The sequence below is a fragment of the Wyeomyia smithii genome, chromosome 2, assembly GCF_029784165.1.
Source record: "Wyeomyia smithii strain HCP4-BCI-WySm-NY-G18 chromosome 2, ASM2978416v1, whole genome shotgun sequence".
Classification (NCBI taxonomy): Eukaryota; Metazoa; Arthropoda; class Insecta; order Diptera; family Culicidae; genus Wyeomyia; species Wyeomyia smithii.
Window position 1 is genome coordinate 72,163,296 of NC_073695.1, and position 17,676 is coordinate 72,180,971.

The 17,676-nt window shown below is 39.7% G+C and overlaps 1 protein-coding gene across 6 annotated transcripts in view; it reads right to left on the bottom strand.

Annotated features, from left to right (window-relative positions):
* LOC129721506 (uncharacterized) overlaps window positions 1-17,676 on the bottom strand; it is a 521,585-nt gene that overhangs the window by 42,436 nt on the left and 461,473 nt on the right. For all 6 annotated transcript variants that reach the window (XR_008727404.1, XR_008727406.1, XR_008727405.1 and 3 more), the window contains one exon: window positions 13,748-16,025. Coding sequence is in view for 1 of the 6 variants with exons in the window: in XM_055674162.1 (XP_055530137.1) it covers window positions 13,748-16,025 (2,278 nt within the window). In the remaining 5 variants the exon portion in view is untranslated. The remainder of the gene's footprint in view (window positions 1-13,747; window positions 16,026-17,676) is intronic.

Consider the following 17,676-nt stretch of genomic DNA (forward strand, 5'->3'; position numbering starts at 1 on the left):
GATTGTATTACCACTAAGCACAAACCATGCTCATTCGCTCGACAGGAGCTGAATAGCCTGAACGAGTTTTCCCTTACATCTGTAATAGCCATAAGCAATTTATGCCAAAACACACCCACAATCAATCGCTAATAAATCCATCCCTCAAATTTACCTATCAAATCGTTGAGCCGTTCCACAGAACTGGGGCGCCTGAAGGTTCCAACTCAAATTCAATGAGCAACATAAAATAGTTCGATATTATACACCCCAGTAAGCTAACCGGGAAAAGGCTATGTTCTGGTTCTCTAAAGATCATTAAATCACCATATCCGGAAGGGACTAGTGCGAAATGTGGTTTCATTTGCCGAATGTTTGATGGAGTAGAACATTATTTAGATGATCTGCTCGACCGGTCGTCAGCCAGAAACTGCACGAATAACGAGGACACTACGGTAGCGAGAGCACCGCATCGTTCGTTATTAACAGAGTACTACACATGTGTATTGCCACTTGCTGGTGAATTGCTCTAACAGAATGCCAGTGGTCTATTTTAACCGAACCGAAGCTAATCTGCTTTGAATATTCGAATTTCGTTTAGCTAATTAGAGTGATTTATTAACATGCTGTTGAGATAGCAGTGCGCTCAAATCAATTGCGGGACAAAACCGATCATCGTGATCGGAATTCGATACGAGAGCTATAAATATTGTGCAATGCTAACCCATCGAGTGACCATGCGTCTACACCAAACTACCGAAAGCGGAGCCGCACGGTTCAATTCCCATTCGATTCCGGGCAACGCGACCTCGCAACATAGAGTCGCAACCGGGAATTCATTCATATGTTCCGCTAACTAATTTCTAGCAGTTGAAGTAAATCCCCATTATGCCGTTCAACAAGCTAGCCGGCGGTGGCACGTGCTGGTGAACGTTATTCAAAATTATATTTGCGGGTTCCCACATTCCAAGCGAGCGAACCAAAAGAACGTTAAATTTTCCACAATCCGAGCGAGAGCAGAAGGGGTAGTGTCAAGCCCAACCCATCGCGGAACACGGATCGGTCCAGGGATAAGCAGCAGTGTGCTGCTGTTTGGAAGCGATTTTGCTTACCGCTGTCGACCTCGTTATCGTTGCTGTTGTTGTTGCTATTAATATTATTGTTGCTGATCCTTTGTGCAAAGCGACCGGGAGCGAACAGTCTAGGACTTTGCAATGATGGCTAATTATAGAGAATTAATGTGTACGCTAATCCGCCAGAAGCCGCGCTTCATCCCTTGCTGGAAACTATACGGCAATTTAAATATTTGCGAATGTTTTTCCTCCTTTTTTTCTCAGAAAAACTAGGTGTAAGCTACGTTCCATAGACTGAGTAAGTTTGCGCATTGTTTATCCCTTTCATTGACAGGATTTGATGCCGATGCTAATGGCGTTGCACCATCGTTCACCAATTCTCGATGCTTTAGGGACAAATAACCGTAGATAACTCCACATCTACGAGCTGCAAGCAAAAAACCGCACTGCACCGTCTGAGCTTATCAGTTCGATGAATAGAAACCGGGATGGTCTGCTCCGTTCCACCGGAAAATTCATCTCCCAAAGTTGCCAACGTGCTCGTACACTCATCACATCACTGCGAACTCACTCACGATTTTCGACTAATTGACAGCTGAATTCACGGTGCAGCAAGTTCTCGACGCCACCCGTACCGTGATTAATGAAATTGCCACCATGTCACTCGGAGAGATTTATGTGCTTCACGAGATGCTGTCTGGGGCTTAAGGCTCGGATTATTTAGCTGCCTGAAAACTCTGCTAGCCCTATCTTCATCGATGGAGATCGGTTGGTTGGCTTTCCGATTTAGACTGCAACAAGTTCTGAAAGCAAACCAACCCATGCGTGCCGGGATAGCTTTCACCGAAGCTTCACATCTTGTTCGTTCGGTTCACTTGAAACCGCGCGATTCAAACTAGGAAAGGTGGACTCTTTGAACTTAGCTACAGCGATGTTGTGGTTTATTCTTTTCCAGATTCGGAGTACAAACTTGGATTATTATTGAGGCAATGCTGTTTAGAGGGTGCACATGTGCAGCTTTTGAAAAAAAAAACCTGGACTTCAAATTTAAATAAAATTTTATATTTTAAAATTTCTTACGGATTCTTTATGCTTTAAACTATAAATCGAATTTATTCAGAGAAATTCAGGGTCCTTCGTGATTCACTACGATGGAAAAAATAATTTTTTTTTATTTAAATAAAGCGGTAATAACCGATATAAATGATCACAATCGTACATTATGAATCATTTGAATTTGAACCTTCAGGTTCCCAGACATAACACAATTTCGAGCCACCCTAGTATTCAGCTTTAGCGGTTTCTAGCTAAATTGGAGTTCTGTTTCAATATCTACGTTTTCAAGTTTCAATTGACAATTGAAGTAATTGTAGCTTAAATTTTAGATAAGTTTCTTGCCTTTTATCAAAAGTATAAAAACGTTACGGAGCTAGAAAAATCATAGCTTAAGTGTTCTGAATTTGATGCAGTACGGAACATTTTTTTTTCAGTTTTGATTGTAATTTAACATCATACTTCGAGTTTGTTTCAGAACTTTCAGAAAGGTTTTTAGCTACCTTTTAAATTTTTTTGAAACTTTTCTAGCCTCAGATATTCTAAGCATAATTTAGGATCATACGTTAAGCTCTCTCTCATTTTAATTTTCAAGATATCTTTTAAGCCTAACTTTGTCCGGTTTCTCCTGAACTGGTCTTCAAAAGTGTATTCAACGATTTCAAACTAAATACAGAATTACTCTTCAGATTTCGGAATCACTTTTTAATATTTTTGGCCTATTTCAGGATTTTTTGGTTTTTGCATGATGCTGCAGGGAAGTGCAAAGTAGATAAAAAGAATGGTTTACCGAGTGAATATATGCACTATATATGTAAGAAAGAACATAGACTCGGCTGTAGCAAGTATCGTGGCATATTCCATTCCGCATATTTAAAGCTCTACTGTATCCGTTGCCATACACTGAACCAGGTGTTAAACGAAATGAGATAGATCCTCTACAAGTTTCGAAAACACAGTTTGCAAACATATCTCCTGTCTATAGACTTCAAAGCGGCGTACGATTCAGTGAAATGTTAGTTTGCAACTTCAGGCTGCATTTTGGAATCATTTGTTTGTTTTTGGATACAATTTCGAGGGTTGCAAAGAATTCCACCTCCTCGTGGTGCAACTTGGGTAACGCTAAATAGACTCAACAATCGTTTGCTTGATGCAGTTCAATCTAATTCATTAATTTTCTCCAGTTTCGCAGTTCTTAACGGAGTGGTGCTGAGTCGATAGCCTCCTATAAGGCAAGTACCGCATCATCAATATCTTTTATAATATCCCCAAGCTACGGTAAAGGTAGGCGTTGCCAGTAATGATGACTGTCAGGCCTACCTCAGCTTAGAGCGGTTAAACTATTATTCCTCAAGCAATCTGAGTAGAAGTGATAGCCGTTAGTTTGCAATCAACGAAATATCCCGTGCTTACACTACGCTATATTCAACCTTCGAAACTATTTTTTTGTGCAATTTGAAACTGAATTAAGAATTGTTACCTGCCTTCAGAAATGTTTTCACTAATTAAAAACTAAATTGAGCTGAATCTTTCCAATTTTTTCGTATTTTGGGGTTATTTTATATATATATATATATTGTTATTCTAGTTCAAAAATGTTTTTCCCAGTTTTTCAAACTTAGATTGAATTATTTGTCAAAAACAATTGTTAGCTTTAGTTGTAATATTGGGCCTAATGAGAAAAAAAATAGTTTAATTTCTCGTCACTATCATCTGAAATCGTTCAACTTTCGATTATTACCGTGCAAGAGAGAATATTTTAATAATATGTTAACCATATACTCGGAGCAAAATACTTCATTTTAATCCTAATAAGATCATAAACTAAACAGTGAAATTTCTCCAGGGTATTATTTATTTAACATCACCGTCTTCGACAAAAATATTGCACAGACTGTAAACTTATTCTATAATATTCTACCAACTAACCTAGTCTACTAGTGCGGTTTTTAGAAACATTTCTAGCCATGTTGAAGTCGAATTTGTCGTACACTTCGTTGAACAAGCGAATGCATTTCTCCAAGGGATTGTAGTATCCATAATTGGTTCTGTGGTAGCGGGTAGCCAGTAGAGTAGAGTTCCGGAAACGACGAGCATTTGCATTTGCTCGAGTAACGCAGGGCAGTCAATCACCCCTTGAAGCACATCAAAAACGAGGAGACACCGCGCTTTATCACGTCTGGCTGACAGCGACTCCAAACATATAAGTTGACACCTATCAGGGTTAGGGGGAAGCTCGACCGGGTCGTTCCAAGGGAGTGACCGTAACGCAAACCGTACAAATTTCTTCTGCAAGCGCTCAACCGCGAGGTTTTGTCCTAGGCAGTGCGGAGACCAAACAGGCGAGGCGTACTCAGAATGCTGCGAACTAACGTGCAATAAAGTGACTTTATAGCAAAAATGTCCGTGAACTCAGAAGCGTGACGACGAATAAACCCAAGTACAGAAAAAGCTTTGGCAGTCATAATTCCGATATGGTCATTAAAGTTGAGCTCTTTGTCAATGGTCACACCGAGATTGCAGATAGACGAGACACGTTGGAGCGCTTCAGTTCCTATACTGTACTGGTGATGAACTGGATTGGCAGAGTGAGTAAGAGCTATAATTTTGCATTTCGTACTGTTGACACGCATACCATTATCATCACACCAAATCAGTAGAATGTTGATATCTTCTTGAAGGGCAGTGTGGTCATTCGTAGACGCAACAACCCGAAATACCTTCAGGTCGTCGGCGAAAGAGAGTTTGAACGAGGATATGAGCAGGTACAGATCATTCACGTAGATGTTGAATTACAGCGGCCCAAGAACACTACCTTGGGGCACGCCAGACGTAATACAAAATGTGCGGGATCAAGCTGAGTTGACTACAACATGTGAGGTGCGGCCGGATAAGTATGACAGAGTCCAGTCCAAAATCCATTCTGGAAAGCCAATATGCTTCATTTTTTCGATGACATGGTAGTGAGGAACGGTATCGAATGCTTTCGCAAAATCAGCGTACACCGCGTCGATTTGCCTCCTCATTTCCATTTCCCGTGATAGTGTAGTAACATAGCACATCAAGTTTGTTGTAGTTGAACGATGTCTTCTAAAACCGTGCTGGCTGTCGGATATGAGAGGTGCTGATGCCGTATACAGCACGTTGTGCATAAGTTTCTCAAAGACTTTATTATAATGGGCGATATTTGGCCGGATGAACGAGGCTCGGTATCTTTTTTACTGTAGGGTACATTTGTCACTGCGACCAGTTACTTGATCTATCGTGGCGGCCTCATCAGGGTGTCCTACCAATATTAGATTGAGTTGTTTCCACCTGCTGAATATAGGTATCACACAGTGTTTTATTTTGCCACTTTCGTGCTATGATTTTAATAGCGTTTCAAATGTTGATCATAGCCATAATTTATATTCGGAAAAGTTTCAAGATATTCAAAAATGCATCTCTCGATGTAGGAGGATAAATGATCAATCCACCTAAAAGTGAGATAGAAAATTTACTTTTTCATCGGATTGAGATAGAAATATGGTGTCTCCGGCAAAATTTGAGGTGATCTCAAAACAAGAAACTTTGTCGAAGACATCATGTTCCAATCTCTTACATATTGCGAGCAACAGAATGTTTTCTATGTAACGGGAATGAAAATCACAATTTTCATTATAACTTTTTTCTCAGTTTTTTTCGAATATTCAAACCTCCTACAAATCAGCCATTCAAAAATGCATGTTTATGTTGGACATTGATATTTTTTTTTCTCCCAAAACAAAAAAGTTATTAGACATATTTTTTTATTTTTGGGGATATTTTCACCTCAACCATGTCCAAATTACGCACTTTTACGCAAGTGGTAGTTGCATACGATGAAATAACTATCTTTAGACTTTCAATCTAAGGTACAGTCTTTTGTATGTAAGAGTATGTAAACAGCCTTTTCGCCTATATTTCAAAGCCATTCGATGCCGATTTTGGTATACCGAATATATAAAAACAAAAAGTTTTGAGTTTCGAAGGTAGCACTAAACGATCGATCTTGAGCTGAACATGCATGTATGTTTTTGGCAGATACAGTTCGATTATTGGTTCGGCTGTACCCCTGGTACTACCTTCCGTCGCTTACATTACTGAATATAACTACATATATGTCTTAAGATAGTTATTTCATCGTATGGAACTGCCACTTGCGTAAAATTGCGTAATTTGGAGAGCGTCGAGGTGAAAGTATCCCCAAAAATATCGAAATATGTCAAATAACTTTTTTATTTTGGGAGATTTTTTAAATATATAAACAATGTAACATGCATTTTTGGATGGCTGATAACTTTGTAGAAGGTTTAAAAATTCGAAAAAATCTGAGAAAAAAGTTATAATGAAAATTGTGATTTTCATAGCCGTTACATAGAAAACATTCTGTTGCTCGCAATATGTAAGAGATAGAAACATGATGTCTTCGACAAAGTTTCTTGTTTTGAGATCACCCAAAATTTTGCCGAAGACACCATGCTTCTATCTCAATCTGATGAAAAAGTAAATTTTCTATCTCACTATTAGGTGGATTGATCACCCTACATCTAAAGTGCATTTTTGAATATCTTGAAACTTCTCCTAACATACATGATAGCCACAATGTTTCACACAACGCAACGTTTAAAACGCTATTTAATTATTCGCACGAAAATGGGAAAATTAAACACTGTGCATCGTCCCAATAAGTTATTATTGAACGAATAAAGTTCACTGCCTGATTGAGAAAATTCATCCAAACATCTAAGGCGACATCCATTAAGTACGTCAGGCAAATTGTGATTCAATATTACTTACCATCCCCCCCCCCCCTACCTCGTCACATTTTGTCACACATTGTCGACCCCTACAGGAGAAGTACGTCACATTACAGTGACTCTCCTCCCCCATTAAAAAAATTAAACCGTTAGTGTCCTGCCCAGGGTTGATATTTGTTGACACTCTTGAGTAAAAATAAAAAAAAAGCATCCATAAACGTTATTTTTTTACAATCCTTTCAGAGTTCTCCCTTCCCGCTTTTTGCATGGAAGTGAACTGTCAAAACACCTCATTATATTTCATGCGATGGAAGCAAGACAACAAAATCAGTTTATCACTTAACGAAGATTGTCAAGGCATCGGTCAGTGTCAGTGAAAAAGTGTTTCGGTGAGGTTCATTTTGGTAGAGTGGACTGTTTGTTTTTCTTTTTCGCTTCGAAGTGAAGATCATTTGGTTGGATTTGTCGTCAAATTTTATTCCATAACCGTGAACGATGCGCGCGATCTTTTTCATCTGAGTATAACAGTACGTTACTAGGACGAAAATCTAGTGTATCTGAAAGAGTGCTGCGATCATTGGAAGTGAAAATTGGAAATGATTGGCTGTAATTTTCGAAGAATTTTGCTGGGGAAAATTACTTTTATCAGCACTGGTCCTGCCCCAAAGTGCCTGCCAGTAGGTCTTGAGGTTCAATACTGACCTAACAAGTCATTCGTTGTGAGTTGGAATTCCGGCTCGAGAGAAACTGTAAGTGACAGCACTACTATTGTGAGATATACCTGGGTATTTGCTGTATTCCGCACTTCTATTTTTAGCAGAACCGCTGTAGAGAAGTGGTATGCTTATTATTTATACGTGTTTGTGTGTTATATGATTTTACCCTTCCTTTCACACGCTTACTGCTCTACTATACCGATCCTCAGGGTCAGATCCGGGTCTACTTTCAGATCAAAAGATTCAAAATATGACTTTTTGTATGAAATATTTGCACAGGAATGTAGGAAACACGGTAATGATGGAATTCACGTAGGTACAATTCATGGACAAATTGCTGTTAGAAAATATTTTTACCTTTCTCCTAGAAAGGTATAGCAATCACTGCAAAAACTAACGGTATGAAAGTGCTCCAAAGGGTCGAATGTCGTATATCACTCGACTCAGTTCGACAAGCTGAGCATTTTCTGTATGTATGTATGTACGTGTGTATGTGTGTGTGTGTGTGTGTGTGTGTGTGTGTGTATGTGCAACTTTTTTTTCTCACTCACTTTTCTCAGAGATGGCTGAGCCAATTCTCATGAAATCAATTGCAAATGTAAGGTCTACTTGCCCCATAGGTTGCTATGCAATTTTATTGTAATCGGATTTTTAGTTTAAAGGTTATGTATAAGAGCAAGCAAAGCAAAGCCTTGGTGCTACATTCCGTATCGGAACACGACCTTCTGTTTATTATACACAGACTTCGCAGCCAACTGTTAAGTGAACAGGACAATTGCGGGGCTAGCGCTACGATCCTACTGACACTAACAGTCTCTCCCGAGCCGAGACTCGAACCTACGACGACTGGCTTGTTAGGCCAGCATCGTACCTCGAGACCAGCTGGGATATGTTATGTATAAAAATGTAAAAATCACAAAACATCTTTATCTCAGAAACCTCACAACCTATTTAAACAAAATTGGCTTTACATGAACATGAACCTGAAAAACCCTTATCTTATAAATTTTATAAAGATTGGATATGTGGTTCAAAAGTTATGGAAAGAAAAGTTTTCCAGAGGCTGCTTAAACTTACTCATTTTTCTCAGAGATGGCTGAATCGATTTTCACAAAATTAGTGTCAAATGAGAGGTCTAGTTGCCCCATAGGTTGCTATTGAATTTCATTGTAATCAGATTGTAAATTTGTCCGTTGTTGTGAAAATGTTCAATCATTTTATGAAAGCAAGCATAAGCATATTGTATTTCTCCTAGAAAGGTATAACAATTACTGGCTAAACCAAAGGTAGAAAAGTGATCCCAATGGCCGAATGTCATGTACCACTCGACTCAGTTCGACGAACTGAGCATTTTCTGAATGTATGTGTGTGTATGTGTGTGTATGTGCAACTTTTTACTCTCACTCACTTTTCTCAGAGATGACTGGACCGATTTTCATGAAATTGATTGCAAATGAAAGGTCTAGTTACCTAGTAGGTTGCTATTGAATTTCATTGTAATCGGACAGTATTATTTATGAAAATGTGAATTCACGTTATAAAAAGCAACATATTCTCAAGACTTCACTCACTTTTCTCAGACCGGACCGATTTTCACAAAATAATCTCAAATGATAGCTCTAGTTGCCCCATAATACTAAATTTAATTACACTGTAACCAGAATGTAACTGAGTCCGGCATATACCAACACGTGAAAATCACAAAACTTCATTACCACAGAAACTACACAAATAATCTGAGCAAAGTTGGTATCAAATGAACGGGCTGTCTTCGAAACCCTGAACCAATGAATTTCATAATAATTAAACATGTGGTTTAAAGGTTATAAAAAGTAATGTACTCCGAAGACTTTTTAAACTTACTCATTTTTCATAGGAGATGACTGGACTGATTTCAGCGTTCTTTAGAGTTAAATAAAGGTTGTCTTCTGAACTAACAAATAATTTATTTCATAACGTAAACCGGAGACTTTTTAAAACCAACTGCTTTTAACAAAATATGTAGCCTCAACACCGTTTAATTAAATTGTTAGAAATTAGGAATCATTTCTCACATTCTACTACCTCTTTGGCACAACTCACTTCAAACATATAACGTCAAATTTCACACATTATATTTAATTCATTTTGAAATTCATTCACTTGAAATACAACATCACTATTATTGGAATGCAAATAGTGGTAATACCTTCATTGGATTGTATTTAGTATTTTTAGGATTTATTTCAGAAGACGTAATCTGAAGTTGACTCCCGGGCTCTAAGCGTCATCCCGGTTTTGATTATATTACAATAATAAAAACATTTTTTGCGTAATATATTCGAAGCAAATTTCTTCAAATGAAATTTGCATGTTTGTGTGAGTATGTGAATGTTTAGTTAAAATAAATGGTCAGCACAATTATGCTGTTGGTTATAAAATTTTATTATTTAGAGTGAACTTTGAATCCGGCAGAAATGATCTAGATGTATTTTTTTCCTAAAAATTGAAGTTTTCTGGCAAATAATAATGTGCGTACGAGAAAGGCTAGTTCTCACCGCTAGGCAGATTAATTCGTGTTTTTTCTTTCAGAGTGCCCATTTTGAAATATCAAGAAAAGTTTTAGGCAATTAAATTGTCTACTTAAAAAATGCTTGAGTGCAAGTGGATCTGTCATAAAATTGTTTTGTGATTGTGGTACATTTATTGTTCCGATCATGAATTCTGTGATCAAATAAAACAACGATTTCCAACTTTTTTTTTTAATTTCATGCGATATTAATGGTTAGTAAGTATCATGGAAACAGTCTAAATTGATCATGATACATTACCTTAATAACATCTGCTTGTAAAGAGCTACGACATTATCGATATCAGCGAGCTGTGATCAAGTGCGCTACAATCCTCTTACGACAGAAGGTCACAAGACAATTCAACGTTCGCTCTGTGGAAGTCGTGTATGTTTTTGTATACCTACATAATTTTTCACAGAGCGATGATTACACACATAGTGCGAGATGCAAAGTTTGTTTTTAAGGAACTAGTTTCAAAATATTTCAGGTTAATCAGTTAGCGTTTATAGACCGTTCCGATAATTATAAATACACTTACGATCAACCGTCATTTCAAATAATGTGCAGTATTCAACCAAACGTTGGCTGCGTCCTGTTGTTTACATCCAAAAGAAACAGATGCTGTCATTTTTTCTAACATTTAGTGCGAAATTTTGAAAATGCGTGGCCTTTCTCCCGAGCAAAGAAAGCGAATTGTGCACAAATGGGGCACCGTGAGTGGTCTTTGTATTAGAAAATTAGCCAGAGAACAAGGTATAAGTATCGGAGCAGTTCAAACCGCATTGCGGAAGTATTATGAAGAATGCACATTTACTGATGCCCCAAGACGTGGTAGAAAACCCGGGCCTGTTGATCCCACAATGGATAAAAAGGTTAAGGAATACTACAAGCGGCATCCTTCAGTATCAGTACGAGATGTGGCAAGAAAGCTTGGAGCCTCGGCGAGTAACGTTATGCGTGCCAAGGGAAGAATGGGTCTGCAGACCCGTCGGAAGCAGAAGCAGCCAAAACGAAATCAAAAACAAGCTGAATCTGTAAAACCGAGAGCTCGGAAGCTTTATGGCAAACTTCTGACCGAAAAAATGGGGTGTGTTATTATGGATGACGAAACCTACATAAAACTGGACTATAAGACTCTGCCAGTAACGCAATTTTATACATCACCGAAGGGAAAGGATGTCCCTGGACCAGTAAAAGCCATTTACACCGAAAAATTCAGCAAGAAGGTAATGGTTTGGCAGGCCATTTGTGAATGTGGGAAAATATCTCGTCCATTCATTACGAATGACACAATGAATGGTAAAATTTACGTGAAAGAGTGTTTGCAGAAAAGGTTGTTACCCATGGTTAAGCAGCATAACAATCCTCTAATCTTTTGGCCCTATCTTGCTTCCTGCCTTTACTCTAAGGATGCACTAGAGTGGTATAAAACAAATAATGTCACATGTGTCCCAAAGGAGATGAATCCTCCAAACTGCCCTGAAATTCGCCCTATTGAAACTTTTTGGGTTTTGACCAAGGCAAAGCTGAGGAAATATGTCAAACCAGCGGACAATGTTGAAAAATTTAAAAAAGATTGGCTTAAAGTGGTAAAAATGGTCGGAGAACACACTGTGCAAAAGCTTATGAGTAGTGTTAAGAGAAAAGTTAGAGAACTCGCGTATCCTACGAAAAATAATCCCAACTTGAATTGAAACTGGAAAGAAAACACTTATTATCTATATTTCAGATAAAAATGACCCGAAAAATCCTGTATTTTTTGTTTTATACAAGAAAGAAGATGTATTTATAATTTTCGGAACAGTCTTTATTAGTGATTCTAGGCCTGACTGGAAATAATTTTCTGTTTCTACTTTTGGGTTGTTTTTTTATTTAGATATTTTTATAACCTCATAGTATTAATTTAATGATTTAATTGTAACAAGAAATCATTTTATTTATCATCTTTTCCTACGTTCCCTACGATCTTAAGTTTTGTCATTTTTCATTTCGGATTGTTTTCCTTCAAAAGTATTCTTCAATTACATGAGGTTTACTTTTAGATAATGGTGCATATCTGAACTCTCCCAGATGGTCTCGAGGTACGATGCTGGCCTAAAAAGCCAGTCGTCGCAGGTTCGAGTCTCGGCTCGGGAGAGACTGTTAGTATCAGTAGGATCGTAGCGCTAGCCCCACAATTATCTTGGTCACTGAACAGTTGACTGCGAAGTCTGTGTATAACAAACAGAAGGTCAAGTTCCGAATCGGAATGTAGCACCAAGGCTTTGCTTTGCATTGCATATCTCTTATTCACTTTAAGACAACACCGGAGCAGCAAAAAACTCATCCACTTCGGTGATGAGAATCCATAAGTTTTCGCTTTTCGTAAGAATAGTTGAGTGATATGATTTGACTGGCCAGTTTCAACTTTTATGACGATAGGATTCGTTTCTGTTGTCATTCGTTCGAACAATATCAAAACTCGATAGCAATTAGAAACCTATAAACCTTGTAAAAAATATGGTCGGGAATGTATTATATTCTGGTCAAATTATTGTGCAAAATGCTCGAAAGCATGTTGAGCAGAAAACAAATACTATTAAATTTAAATACAACAAAAAAATTATGACCGCTCTTTCAATAACTCAACAAAGCACGGAATGCGCAATAAACATTATAGTTAACAATCATTAAACAGGTTCTCAGACCGCTTTTCCAAGTAGGCATTAATTTAGACACAATTATGTTACAGAACATCTTCGAACCTTCCGGTCTGTTTTGTCTGCCAATCGGCTACCTAAGCAACGCGCAGCGAAATCAGATAACTTTTCACTCTCGCTTGCTCGACCAATCAAACCCAAGGCAGGCATTCAATCGTTAACGAGCATTGATTTGTCGGAAGGAAAGGCCGTCAAAACCTCCGCCATCCCTAGCGCTGCTGCCGTCCCTCCCTCCGGTTTCGTACGTTTCTCCGCCGCAGGAGCTCATGCTTATGCAAAAATCCGTCAGGTCTAGCGAAACAACCCAATCATCGGACCCGCACGCACCGCCGGGCCATGCAATGCTGTAAGCTGGCACCGTCTGTCGGAGATTGTTTTCCCCATCATTAGAAACGTACGGCTTGTAAATTAGAACTTTATGGAGCTCGTTAACGCCTGGCCATTTCGTTCCGTGCCGGTTCCCGCCATGGCTGGGAAATCGATTCTCGTTCCACCGCCGCAGCCAAGGTTTGGGGATTTTCCCCGCCCTCCACTGAGTCAGCTCGAGCATGACCGGATGAATTTACATGTTTTTAGGTAAATACTGCCGCAGCGGTTTACTGTTTTCCCCTTATCCTTAATATTGCCCACTTTTTCCACATAGATTACGTTAGTGCTTTTTCCGGCCGTTTTATTGTTCGACTTGAGGAAACGGCCGCTATCACAATAACAGTTATTGTGATAACCTGAATATACCCGGTCCATAACTAGCAGTTTTAGGACCGTCGTCAAACGGAATTTACCCTAGGAGGTTTATGGCTGTTTGTGCGCTTAAGAAGCTAGTCGATAAATTTTAATTCTAGGAATAATCTAAACAAAAGTACCCTTAAATCATGAAACTGTCAATCCCCGACTCACCTTCTCCTGCACGGAGCTCTTCCTTCGGCCCATTGGCGCCATTGTTAAAACCGTTGGTGCAACTATTCGCCGCAGAATTATTTCCACTCGGCCAATTGTCGCTGCTTTTTCCGACCTTGCCACCCTCAGACGACGGCATCGTGTGATGAGGGTTGCTATTTTTGTCATCTATTGCCAGCGTCGGCGTGGTTGTCGTTGCCACAGTTTGTGGTGGCAGTCGATTGTCATCATGATTTACTAAACTCATAATCACAGACTCATTGTTTTGATGATCTAGTGTCTCGGAAGGTGGCTGTGGTTCTGCTGATGCAGAGAAGGACGATGGTGGCAGTGGTGGTGGTGATGGAGGAGGAGCAGGCAGCGACGGTACAGGATCGTCCTCGTCTAGATCTGCAGATGTCACTTGTACTATCGTCACCGTAGCCGCCGGTTGCTTCGTACCCGATAGCTGCGGGATATGGCCGTTTGTTTCCGACAATAGGAGCTGTGCGAAAAATTTATCGTCGTCGATGATTTCGTTCTCGACCAAAAAGTGAACCTTCTTTCGGGATCGATCCAGGGCGGTTGCACTGCCGGAGGGGTTGGGCAAATAGAACTGAGAACCGGAGTGGCGTTTGGTGTCTCTCTCCTTCCCGAAGCTGTTTTTCGCCGTTCTGGCACTGACTGAGTTGGTTTTGGCAAATACGTTCTCGTCAGAGGTTAGTTTCGCGAGTCGGTGAACCAGCGTTTGGTTGAGCCGAATTGTATCGAAGCTGGGCTTATCCGAAAGGCCACCGGCATCGCCGTTCGCCGGTGCACTAGACACCGATGCCGGTCGCTTTAGGATTGATTTTATTGCACTTTGAGTCATTTCGGAGGAGATCTGCGAGGGAAGTGATTTGATATCTTCCTCGATTTTCGGTGCGTCTTGCTTGTTATGTTTAGTCCGTGGTGGTCGCTCGGGAATCACTTCCACACGAGTTTCTACTTCCGCGGATTCACCTCCTTGAACTTCCACCGGATCGTACACGTACGTATCCACGTCGTCATACACAGACGGTGTCGTGTCTCCATCGAACAGTTTGATTCTTTGGCCTGATATCGCCGCAATATTATTGATCGCCGGATTGTACCTGTTGGCATATAAAGTGTCCAGAAGATTTTCGTACTTCTGCGAGTGAACCGACAAATCGTACTCATCCATTCCGTTGGTGGGCGAAAACTCATTATTCAACCCACTGCTCAGCGAGATCAGATCGTATGGATTAATATCACATCGAAGTATTGATCTTCGACCTGCTCCCGGATCCGGTTCTTGTTCTAGTTCCTCCGGTTCCACCCAACAATCCTTGAATCCCTTGCTATTACTATTGCTACTTCGACTGGCACTCAGACTGCGACTGCCGCTGCTCTTGCTCAACGTAGGCGAAGGGGTGCGTTTGTCCGCTCTACTGCGGCCCTTTGAAGGGCTAGAGCTTTTCGCCCGACCGCGCAGTTTCTCCTTAATGCTACTCTTCACAGACTTTGTTTGCTCCGGTTGGTTGAGCCGGGATCGTCTCATAAAATCGTACGGATCACCGGCACTGCCCAGAATCGAAGGACGAGCCTTTTTTCCATAGGTCGAGGCCAACTTTACCGTTCCGGCACTGCTTCGTACCGGTGGCGCCAGGAACGTTGCTCCCGAAGTTAGCCTCAACGTTCCCCCGATCGGAGCCAGCGGTAATCGCGATCCCTTGCATTTCTTGCAGATGCTAGCCTTCTTCACTTCCCGTTTGGTTCCATTCAGGTACTCCGGACAGCAGCAAATTACGACGGCTACCTCGGGCCCGCCTGGTAGGGGCCCAGGCATCGGACAATACATGGGTGCCATCGGGTGGATGAGGCCCGAGTGCTGATGCGGGTGGGGATGCATTGGCCCCATCGGTGGTGGCATTCCACGCATCGTGCCGTAAACCCAGTTTGACTCCACATACTTCATCGAGTGGGTCACCGTTCCGGAGAGCAGCGGAACATTGGAGATGGAATGCACGTAGCGAAGGTGTTGCTGCTGCTGTTGGAGGTTTTGCTGTTGTTGCTGCTGCAGTTGTTGCTGCTGATTAAGATGCTGTAACTGTAAGCTGGAATAGTCCAGCACTTCGACGATGGGGTTCAGTGAGCTGGTGGGAAGCGGTGCACTAGCGGAGCTCAGGATGCTCGAGCTGCTACTGGTGGTTAGTGTTTTGAAGTTACTTTTGTCAGGTGTAGATTTGCTAAGCTTGAATCGCTGGCCCCATGTTCGTTTTGACTTCTCGGAGGATGTCTGAAAAGAGAATAAAATCAAAAAAAGCTTCATTTTAGATGTTCGTTATTAACGTTGTGAGTTGTTGAATGATTTATTTTGGATTAATTACACTGTGCTACAAATGAAAAAAAATATGCCAGAACTTCTGAAGTGACCTAGTGAAGGTTGTAGGTCTTGTTGAGTGTAACATTCACTCATACTAGAAATTTTCCAAACACCCCCAAAATCTGAAGTTATGGTCAAAATACGGTTTTTAGGACCTCAGTGCATACAATTTTTTTAACTCAGTCATTTCTCAACCGATTTTCAATATTGAGGCAGCTTTGGAAAGAAGATAAACAGAGCTTTCAAAAAATTTACTGGTTTGTACTAATATCACTAAAACATGTTGAGTTATTTGAGTTTAAATGTAATTTTTTAGTTTTTTTCACGCAATTTTTCAATTTAATTTGAAATTTGCCACCTGTTTTTGTGAGAAAGATACTACAAATACACTAAACTTTTGAAATTATATTCAATGACGAATCAAACAAAAGTGGGTGTGTGAAAATCAGTGAATATTTGACTGAGTTATATATTTTTTAAGAAAACCAGAATTTTTGGCTTCTATACCACAATCATTTCGCGGTGCTACAAATGGTGAAAAAACACAAGAACTTCTGAAGTGATCTAGTGTAGGTTGTAGGTCTTGTTGAGTTGTAACATTCGCTTATACTAGAAATTTTCCAAACACCCCCAAAAGCTGAAGTTATGGTCAAAATACGGTTTTTTGGACCTCAGGGCATACATTTCTTTTAACTCAGTCATTTCTCAACCGATTTTCAATTTTTAGGCAGTTTTGGAAAGAAGATAAACAGAGCTTTCAAAACATCTACTGGTTTGTACTAATATCACTAAAACATGTTGAGTTATTTGAGTTTAAATATAATTTTTTAGATTTTTTCACACAATTTTTCAATGTGAGGTCTGAGAACTGGATTTTAATCATAACTTCAATTTTTAGGGGTATTCGTAAACCTTGAAGTATGCGCGCTATTAACACTTGACTAGAGCTATTACCCACACTACGTCACACCAAAAGTTCTTGCATTTTTTACCATTTGTAGCACCGTGAAACAATTGTGCGTTAGATGCCAAAAAATCTGGTTTTCTTAAAAATCCTATAACTCAGCCAAATATTCACCGATTTTCACAAAACCACTTTTGTTTGATTCGTCATTGAATATTATTTCAAAATTTTATTTTATTTGTAGTATCTTTATCACAAAAATAGGTGAAAAATTTCAAGTTATGTTGAAAAATAGCATGTAAAAGTCTAAAAAATTATATTTAAACTCAAATAACTCAACATGTTTCAGTGATATTAGTACAAACCTGTAAATGTTTTTAAAGTTCTGTTTATCTTCTTTTCAAAACTGCCTCAATATTGAAAATCGGTTGGGAAATGACTGAGTTAAAAGAAATGTATGCCCTGAGGCCCAAAAAACCGTATTTTGACCATAACTTCAGATTTTGGGGGTGTTTGGAAAATTTCTAGTATGAGCGAATGTTACACTCAACAAGAACTACAACCTGCACTAGATCACTTCAGAAGTTCTTGTGTTTTTTCACCATTTGTAGCCCCGCGAAATAATTGTGGTATAGAAGCCAAAAATTCTGGTTTTCTTAA